A 10,198-nucleotide genomic window follows, 5' to 3' on the forward strand; every position below is an offset into this window, starting at 1 on the left:
CCCTCTCACTCACTCACTCACACACTCACACACACTCACTCACTCACTTACTCACATACTCACTCACACACTCACTCACTCACACGCTCACTCACTCACTCACTCGCTCACTCACACACTCACTCACTCACTCACACACTCACGCACACACTCACTCACGCACACAATCACACACTCACACACGCATTCCGATAATTCTCCTGTAATATTGGGCATAACTCGCAAGAATCAGCAAACACTTCCAAAACTAACTGTTGTGGCTTGACTGTGCTGTACACACAACACAGAGCAAAGACGTGTAAAGCAACCCAAAACAGCTCGTGGAAACCACAGCGGCTCTCATCAGCTGGACCAGAAGAGCAAGAGAACTCAAGTACTTCTCTTTGTTTTGTTGTAGGGAAGAAGAATAAATTGCGTGTGTACTATCTGTCCTGGCTGAGGAACAAGATCCTCCATAATGATCCTGAGGTGGAGAAGAAGCAGGGCTGGACCACCGTAGGAGACCTCGAGGGCTGTGTGCACTACAACGTTGGTGCGTGGTCATATCTCTTCATATCATATCATAGCTGTGCTATTTCTGCTCCTTACTCGGGCATTGATCTGATCGTCTGTTGCTGTGTTTGGTCTGTAGTGAAGTACGAGAGGATCAAGTTCTTGGTTCTGGCTCTGAAGAATTCAGTCGAGGTGTACGCCTGGGCTCCCAAACCCTACCATAAGTTCATGGCTTTCAAGGTGAATAAGCTGACATGAGCGGGAGTGCTGTTCTGAGCGGTCTCGCTCTTCACCACACACTTCTGAGGACGCCACTTAGAGCCTAGACTAACAGTGAGCACTAGCGCAAAGCTTCTACACGATTACTGACCACAAACAAACACTTTTCTGGTCTTCACTAAAACATATGAAATGATTCAGAGGAGTCTGTTTATAGGGTTGGTTAAAGTACAGAAGCTGCATGGAGTTCCACGGTCTGCAGACATTCACAGTGTGAAGTTATTGCTTAAATGACACCCAGCGCAGTGACTTCACGTCATTTGTTCTGTGCATTAGAACATGTGGCATTCATGACAACATGTTTATGTGTGTTTGCAACCATTATTCTGGTGGAAATTTTGCAACATAAGTGTGCAACTTCTACTCACACAGTTGCTAGTGAATGAGAGCCAGTGTTAGCATGCATTCTTTTTAATTTGATAAAAATAGTTCATTTAGGGATTTGGGGGGGCTTGGTCTTCCAGGTATGAAATTGTCTGCATTAATTGTTCAAGAGGTTTTATGCTATGAGTGAGGTTTTTCAGAGACCAGGGCCCGGTTGCATGAAAGTCCTTAAGTAATTTGACTTAGGAGTATCCCGGAGGTAAGGGATTTCTTTAGGAGCGTTGCAACAAACGTCTTAACTGTCACCCTTACCTAAGTGTTTATACTAAGCGTTTCACGGTAGTTTCTGACCACATACGGCAATGGGCGCCGCGGTTACTATAGTTACCACATCTCACAATAAACATAGATATGACAATAAACAGAACATAACGAAATACAAACCTAACCAACTAAAACACGAACAAACATTAAATAAACATGAGCGCTGCCTTTCACTGTAGTTTCTGACCACATACGGCAATGGGCGCCGCGGTTACTATAGTTACCACATCTCACAATAAACATAGATATGACAATAAACAGAACATAACGAAATACAAACCTAACCAACTAAAACACGAACAAACATTAAATAAACATGAGCGCTGCCCCGCTGCTTTGAGTACAGTCGTTACCAAGGAAACCGCTTTGTTTCTGCAGTGAAAGCGCCTCCTGCTGACTACTGACGGAAAATTGACCAAATGTGAAAATTGACGCTGCAAACACGCAGGGTTGTAAATGTGAACAGGTGGAGATAATGCATTATAACAATCTAAACAATTAAGACATACATTACATTTATATTGTTATTTAATTAATGTAATAATTGATTAATAATAATTGTTTAAATTAATATAATAATTGATACAACTCATCCATTTTCTTAAAAAATTATATAAAACTTTTTGTTTTGTGAAAACTTGTAAGTCATGCTTTTTACAGTCATTTTGCAGTTTAATGTTACCATAGTCATTGTCCTACTGTGCTCATATGATATTTTATTTCTGCAGGTCTTAAAAAATATCTTAAGACTTACATTTGAGTTTAAAAAACCTGCAGATACGGCGTTTAAGATGACTTGAGGGAGCTGTTGTGGTCCCTTAAAGGAGTCATAGGATGCTACATGCACTTTTACAAGTTGTTTGAACTGAAATGTGTGTTGGCAGTGTGTGTACACAACCACCCTATAATGATAAAAATCCACCCAGTGTTTTTTTTTAATCTCGTTAAATCGTTATCCCTTTCTCAAATCAGATGCCTGTCTGTGTGACGTCACACAGACAGGCCCCTCCCACGATAGTTTGATTGACAGTAGCGTTTCAGCACAGACTGGACTGGTGTCTTACCTTAGCTCCGCCCTGAGTGACTGTCATCAGTCCGCCATTGTTTCACCGCCGGATGCAGATGTAGACAAGAATGACTCCTAAGCGATTGAGGTGTTCTGTTGTTGGATGTAATAATGAACATAGCAGTCCTCATTTACTCCCGACATCTGAGCCGCTGAACTCGCAGTGGATTTCGTTTGTTTCTGAAGGGAATGCTCCCCCGATCTGCATAAATGCGTCTATGTTCACGCAAATCATTCGTGATCCAGCCTCATCTACAGAAGAAGTGAGTGTAATGTTTTGTAATGAATCTTTGCAAATCGCCTTTCCTAATAATGTGCTAATTAGCAAGTTTCACGATGAATGCAGCTAAAGTCTCTCTGAGAGCAGCTCGGAAGAAAGGGGCGGAGTCAGCAGAGCTCATTAACATTTAAAGGGAAATGCTACAAAACGGCTTGCTCTGAGAAGAGCTGTTTTTGACAGGGCAAAAAGGTGTTTTTTACACTACCATTGAGAAATTTTAACCAAACTATGTTACAGACTTTTCATTAAGACCCTAAAGAATCATATCAACTTGTGGAAAATGGGCATCCTATGACCCCTTTAAATTTATTAAGGAGAAATGGTTTCTAAGGACTTTGTAGCAACGCTTATGGGAACACTTCGATAATTAAGGGGAATACTTAATGGCAGCCTTAAGGTTCCTTAAGTTGACCCTTAGGATTTTTCTTGCAACCCAAGTTTCACTAAGGGTTCCCTTAACCTTATAACTAAGGGATTTCTTAGCTTGAGGGAATTCCTGCAACTGGGCCCAGCACTCCTCGTTTGAGGAACTACACAGAGGCACAATATCACTGCAGTCACTTTCAGAGCGATTGTTCCAGCTGATAAATGATGAAAACATTGGCAACCGGTCAGCATCCAGCTGACTGTAAGGAGCCTGAGCGCGCTTCATGATAAACACATCAAGCTAATGTAGTTATGGTTCTAGTTCTCGTTCCGGGTGTGAATGGGCCTCATAGCTGAGTGGATAACCGGAGGCGTTTTCCTCTCTGTGTGGCAGTCCTTCGGTGATCTGGTGCACAAGCCGCTGCTGGTTGACCTCACGGTTGAAGAAGGCCAAAGGTTAAAGGTCATCTACGGGTCCTGCTCTGGCTTTCATGCCGTGGATGTGGACTCGGGAGCCGTCTACGACATCTATCTGCCGACTCACGTATGTAGAGATGGAGAATAGGGCTGAACGATTTTGGAAAATAATCTAATTGCGATTTTTTTTACCAATATTGCGATTGCGATTTAATATGCAATTATTTTTTAAAGCTCTTTATGTTCTGTATTATTCAACAAAGACAAGCTATAAATCATTGTATAGTATGCCCAACACACTATTAGATAGATTAAACATAAATGTTCTTTTCTGTAGGCCAGGCCTATATGTTACGATGAAATTAGGTGATGCATGAATTGATATGAATTACATTTTTATTTAACATCTACAATCACAGTATATTGACTGATTTGTTGAACTTCCAACCTTGTAAGCATGTAATAATTATGTTTAAATAAGCCTGGTGTAAACATTAATATGAAAGTCAGTAACAAATCACACAAACTAAAGTAGATTGCAGAAATATAAAAACAAATCTGTTGCTTTACCACACTACTTTATGTAATTCAAAGTCACTGTAATAAACATATGTAAACATGTGGACTGCACTTTTTAAACACTGTCTGTTAACTTTAGACCAGTGGTTCTCAAACTTTTGTGGTCGCGCCCCCCTTTAAACCTATAAAAAATCTGCCCCCCTTTCCCAAATCCCCATTCCACCTCAGACTACCAAATAATTTCACTAAACATTATGAAAAATGTATACTTTTTTAATTTAAAAAACCTACAGGGAAAAAACACCTGCATCACTTGAAACACTGAAAAATAGCATAGAGAGAATAACTTACTATTATTATTCTCTCTGTTATTTATTTATTTTTTGTGGGTTTCATGCTGTCCGCTAAGGCATAGGGCACACACAGGCTTTCCTCCTCACCAACGACATTAAACACCGTGTCTACACCGGACGCGAGCGTAGGGCACACACAGGCTTTCTTCACCAACGACATTAAACACTGTCTACACCGGACGCGAGCGGCAAAATACAGTAGAACCCATTATAATCAGTGACGCTGTCTACACTGGATGCGGCGCGGCGTGACGCGACACGACATTAAACTGATGCCTTGTTCTATTTATGTCGTACTGACACAAAGTTAAAATGATTTGCAACGGTCGCTTTGTCGCGTCCAGTGTAGAGCTGTTGTGGCGCGACGCGACAACTGTAGTATCTGCGATTGAAAAATCGCGTTATTTCATATCGCGTTATTATCGCAAATGCAATTAATCGTTCAGCCCTAATGGAGAAGAGCATTGAGCTTGTTCATCTGAGCTGTGCTCCTGACCCTTCACCTTCTCTCTCTCCATTGCTTCTAGATCCAGAGCAGCATCCAGTCGCACGCCATCATCATCCTGCCCAACACGGACGGCATCGAGCTGCTGGTGTGCTACGAGGACGAGGGCGTGTATGTCAACACCTACGGCCGCATCACTAAAGACGTGGTGCTGCAGTGGGGCGAGATGCCCACCTCCGTCGGTGCGTTCCTGCAGTCCTGTGTTATTAGCCAACAGCTGCCAGTTCAACAGAGTCCAGCTGCAGCAGTCGTTATACTTGAGCTGCACTGCGTTACGTGTCACACATCTCTTCTGTCAGAGCATGCTCAACACAGGCCAGCTGCTGTAGGCTTGATCCAAACCACCTGTGACCAGTGTAATGATTTCCATGTTTGTCAGATTCTTGGAAAGTAAAGTACACGTGATGGATTGGCACAGCGGTTCAGTGCAGAGTCAGGTTGCTCATTTCAGATACAACATAAAACAACAACACAGATACTATAATGCACAGAAAGCAAAGGTGGGTCACAGCAGCCACTGTAAAGTAAGAGTTCAGCCTAGCCGTTAACATCGTACATATAGAAAACTCTGTTATTATCTTTCTCTCTTCTGACTGTCTGACTGACCATCTGTCTCTAAACTAGGGCTGGACGATATGGCCAAAATTTATATCACGATATACTTCTTAATTTCGGTCGATACGATATAATTCCGATATCGATATGAACACTATTTATCTGAAATAGAAATCTTTTGTTACATTATAAATGCCTTTATCATCACTTTTGATACTTTTTAAGCATCCTTGCAAAATAAAAGTATTAATTTCTATAATTTCTTTCCCAAAAAAAAAAAATGATACTGACTCCAAGCATTTGAATGGAAAAGTGTATGTTACAAAAGCCTTTTATTTCAGATAAATGCTGACCTTTGGATCTTTCTATTCATCAAAGAATCCTGAAAAACTGTTTTAAATAATAACAATAATCAGAAATGTTTATTGAGCAGCAAATCAGCATATTAGAATGATTTCTGAAGATCATGTGACACTGAAGACTGGAGTAATGATGCTGAAAATACAGCTGCGCATCACAGAAATATATTACACTTTAACATATATTCAAATAGAAAGCAATTTTAAATAGTAAAAATGTTTGAAAATGTTACTGTTTTTGCTGTACTTTGGATCAAATAAATGCAGGCTTGGTGAACAGAAGAGCCTTTTAAAAAAAACATTAAAAATCTTACTGTTGAAAAACTTTTGACTGGTAGTGTAGGCTGATTATTCTTATAGATTGAAACAAATGTGCTTCAGCCAGGAAAAAGAGTATGAAAAGTGCTCAGAGTTGCTGCCGAAAACAACAACAGAAACATGTTGCTGGAGACGGGCTTATTATTGAAAATGCAAACTATTGTCTGCCAGCAGGAGGCGCTGTGAGAGCGGCAGAAACAGTGGTTTCCCCGGTAACGGCTGTAAACAAAGCAGCTCCGCTCATGAACGCTACTTTATCAGATCAAATAATGCCATCGAAACTTTTCTGAAGACAGTCGGGTCCCTTCAGAGATACATTCATATAAAACACCCGCGCCGTGTTATGATTTTGAAACGTGCAGTGCTCATGTTTATTCAACGAAGTCAAACGGCACAAATAAATCAATGTATGGGAAACTGGTAATGTATATCGAAATATCGGAAATGTGTTTAAAAATCATATCACCATTAGTGAAAAAAATTATATCGCGATACATATTGATATTGAATTATTGTCCAGCCCTACTCTAAAGTCTATTTTTCTTCTATTTTGAAAGGTCATGGAATCTGATTTTTTTTTTTGCAAATTTAAGCTAAATTGCATTTATAGACTCCCATATCCATGTAGAAGCTTATCCTACTACTTTACTTCAGTGTAGTATAGTTAGCTCTTGCGTGTGGTTTGCTTTGAACGCTGTATTGTGCTGTGACTGGAAGCTTCTTTATGTGGTAACTTACTGAGCTATTGTATAGGCAGCTCAAATGACCAATACTGCTGATAGGGCTCAGGCAGGTAAAAACCCATTGTGCACTGATTTTCTTCTCCTCCTTACTTCTGCCATGAGAGTTAATGGGAGTCAGAGATGATCTTCTCAGTCGCTGACACACCGTCTGAACTCGAGAGTTTAAGTTTTAAGGATCTAGCAGTGACTTTGGACTTCATTAAAATGATTTTTGAGACGTGTAGAGCTTTTAGAGAGCCCCGCTGCTGACAGAATGACTGAATGAGCTCAGTATCTCAGCATGAAGCAGCTGCGCAATATCACGTTCATCATCGAAGGCCATTCATCTGTGATTATGTACGTGATATTGCGTAGCTTGTCAGTGAACTACGGCTCTGTGTATTAAATGCCGCTCCATCTGAAGGCACGTGCTGGAGATTTACTACTAATCACAGAACCGCTTTACTGACGAGATGCGCATGACTATCACATCACAGCCCTAACTCCAAATAAAGTTTATATCAGTAAGTCTCAAGCGATATGCAAGTAAATATATGAATAGATTTGAACTATACTTAGTTTGAAATAAATGTTTTTAAAATACAGTACTCTTTTACTAGGGTAAATTTTACATATGCCATATGTCATGCCATAGCATCATTAAACTAACATCTAACAATGGACAAAAGTGTTTTTCTCACTCTGACTCCATAAGGCTGCTGTGTAATAGCCCCCGGACTAAGCTTATAAAGAATCGAGGGGAAGCATTTTAATAATGCTGAATGCAGAATCGAATCGCATCAGATGTAATTGTGAATTAAACTGTGAAGCCACTGCACCATTGAGCTGCTCCTGGCTTGTAGCCCACATCTGCTCAGTGTTTAATCTCTTCTGGGGCTTGATCCCGTGCCGGTTCCCTCGCTCCGAAGCGCCTCAGTCTTCAGGTGTGGTCATGAACCAAGCCGGACACAGTCAGACTGCTGACTGCGCTTTCCTTTGGAGACATTTCTGCTCAAAACGCACTCCTGCTAAATGATGCCCTCATGTTTTTATGTTGTAATATCTGTTTAATGCATCTGTTACGGCACTCAATCAGTCAGTAGACCCAGTCAATGAGACTGAATGTAGCCTAGCTTGATCTACGCGTGTGTGATTGTGTTTGTGTGTCTTGCAGCGTATATCCGCTCTAACCAGATCATGGGCTGGGGAGAGAAGGCCATAGAGATCCGCTCGGTGGAAACAGGCCACCTGGATGGAGTTTTCATGCATAAAAGAGCACAGCGACTCAAGTTTCTGTGTGAGAGGAATGACAAGGTGCGCTTTTGGAGGCTCTTTTACTGTCAAATCAGTTCATGGGCTTTACCTGTGAGATGCGTAAAGAAAATTAAAAATATTTCTGAAGTTTGTATTATTATCTTGAATTACCGCAATTTGATGGAGATGTATTAATTCCATGTTTAACAGTAATACGAGTCTGATGGCAACCGTCATTCAGAATAACATCCAGACTGTTTTGCAGCAATCGGTCAAACATGTGATCTGTTATAACTGTGTAAAAAAGTGTAAATGTGCTTGTTTCTGTGTTTTGCTGTTGGTGTGAATGATGGCTCTTGAGAGGTTCTGTGAGATACTCTGAAGACTGGGTGAAGCTCTGGTGCTCCAATATGCTGTTGTGACGCTCTGTGTGTTCTGCAGGTGTTCTTCGCCTCGGTGCGCTCCGGCGGCTCCAGTCAGGTGTACTTCATGACGCTGGGACGCACCTCTCTGCTCAGCTGGTGAAGAAGCGTCGGGGTTCTGGCCGCTGGAGGACTGACAAACACACTGATGATGCAGCCTGCTGCATGAGGGACGGCTCGAGTGTCTACAGTATTATTGCTAGTCTGTGTAAATGTCTTTCTCTAGAGTTTAATCAAACCTGACTGCTGAGAGGAGTGCTGCTGTCGTGTCTCTCACTCACACAATGGTGAAACGCTCAATGGCTTTGTTTTGTCATGTATTTTTTATTTATGGCTTGTATTTATTTCTAGGGTTTTGTTTTTCTGAGCAGTAATGTGGAGGGTTCCTGAGAGCTTGCTTTGTGTGGAGCGTCTGATGAAGTGCACCGCTGCGTCAGCTTCAGTTCTGCTTCCGGCTCATCAAACACATGGATTCAGATCAATTACTCTGTTTAATGAAGACTGTCCGGTGGCTCTCTGTTGCCTCTCTTTCATCATCTTGTCTGCTCTCACACCGCCTCTTCTCTTCTTTTCATTTTTTAGTCTCTTATCCTCTTTTTCTTCTGCCATGTGTCGGATGACCGTGGCCTCGTTCCTGTTGTTTGAATTGTGCTTCAGAATGACGAGTGAAGGAGTTTAAATCAGGCTGTTTAACGAGCATCTCCACTGCCTCCAAACCTCGAACCTGACCCTGACCGTCATTATGTTTTGAGAAACCGAGAGTGAAACTAGTTCTGCCATTTCATGCATTGGACCTGGAAACTGAATCTGAACTGTCCACTCAACGTCCAGACCACAAACCACAGTCATAAAACTGACATTTGAATCATTTTGTACGTTTTTTCGTGCGCTTGACCAATGAGTTTTAGAGATTCATGGATTTCATCACCATCACAAACGGAGGAGTAAAGATGGCCGTGATGAAACACTACCTTCAGTCGGATGTGAAAGACCATCTTGGTCGCGGACTGATTATTATGAGTTGAACCTGAACTGTGTTTATTTAATGAAAGGCAGGACTGAGGAAAGAAGCGATTAAACCAAATGAAAGAGATGAGCGTGCATGAGTCCAGAGACGCTTCCGCTGCCACTGCTTTTGTCCTGTCTTCTCTTCCTGTTTTTAAAGTTTACACAGACACACACTCACACACACACACTCACACACTCACACAGACACATACACATACACACACACTCACACAGACAAACACTCTCTCACACACACACACATACTCACACACACACACACACTCGCGCACACACACACACACTCGCGCACACACACAGACACACTCACACACTCGCGCACACAGACACACTCACACACAGACACACACACAGACACACACTCTCTCACACACAAGCACACACACACTTGCACTCACACACACACTCGCACACAGACACTCACGCACACATACACACACTCGCGCGCACACTGACACACTCACACACACGCACACACACTTGCGCACACAGACACACACACACACTCGCGCACACACGCACACTCAGACACACACACACTTAGACACACTCACACACAGATACACTCGCGCACGCACGCACACACACACACACACACACACTCACGCACACACTCA

General features: G+C 42.0%; 1 protein-coding gene across 3 annotated transcripts in view; it reads left to right on the forward strand.

The window, feature by feature from the left end:
- Nucleotides 1-9,103, forward strand: part of LOC107700961 (mitogen-activated protein kinase kinase kinase kinase 4-like) — a 58,694-nt gene extending 49,591 nt beyond the window's left edge. For all 3 annotated transcript variants that reach the window (XM_016502840.1, XM_016502842.1, XM_016502841.1), the window contains 6 exons: nucleotides 398-532; nucleotides 632-732; nucleotides 3,526-3,675; nucleotides 4,948-5,107; nucleotides 8,054-8,193; nucleotides 8,575-9,103. In XM_016502840.1, the coding sequence (XP_016358326.1) occupies nucleotides 398-532; nucleotides 632-732; nucleotides 3,526-3,675; nucleotides 4,948-5,107; nucleotides 8,054-8,193; nucleotides 8,575-8,658 (770 nt within the window). In that variant the 3' untranslated portion in view covers nucleotides 8,659-9,103. The remainder of the gene's footprint in view (nucleotides 1-397; nucleotides 533-631; nucleotides 733-3,525; nucleotides 3,676-4,947; nucleotides 5,108-8,053; nucleotides 8,194-8,574) is intronic.
- The last annotated feature ends 1,095 nt before the right edge of the window (nucleotides 9,104-10,198 follow it).

The sequence above is a fragment of the Sinocyclocheilus anshuiensis genome, unplaced genomic scaffold (genome assembly GCF_001515605.1).
Source record: "Sinocyclocheilus anshuiensis isolate Anshui unplaced genomic scaffold, SAMN03320099.WGS_v1.1 scaffold1550, whole genome shotgun sequence".
NCBI classification, from domain to species: domain Eukaryota; kingdom Metazoa; phylum Chordata; class Actinopteri; order Cypriniformes; family Cyprinidae; genus Sinocyclocheilus; species Sinocyclocheilus anshuiensis.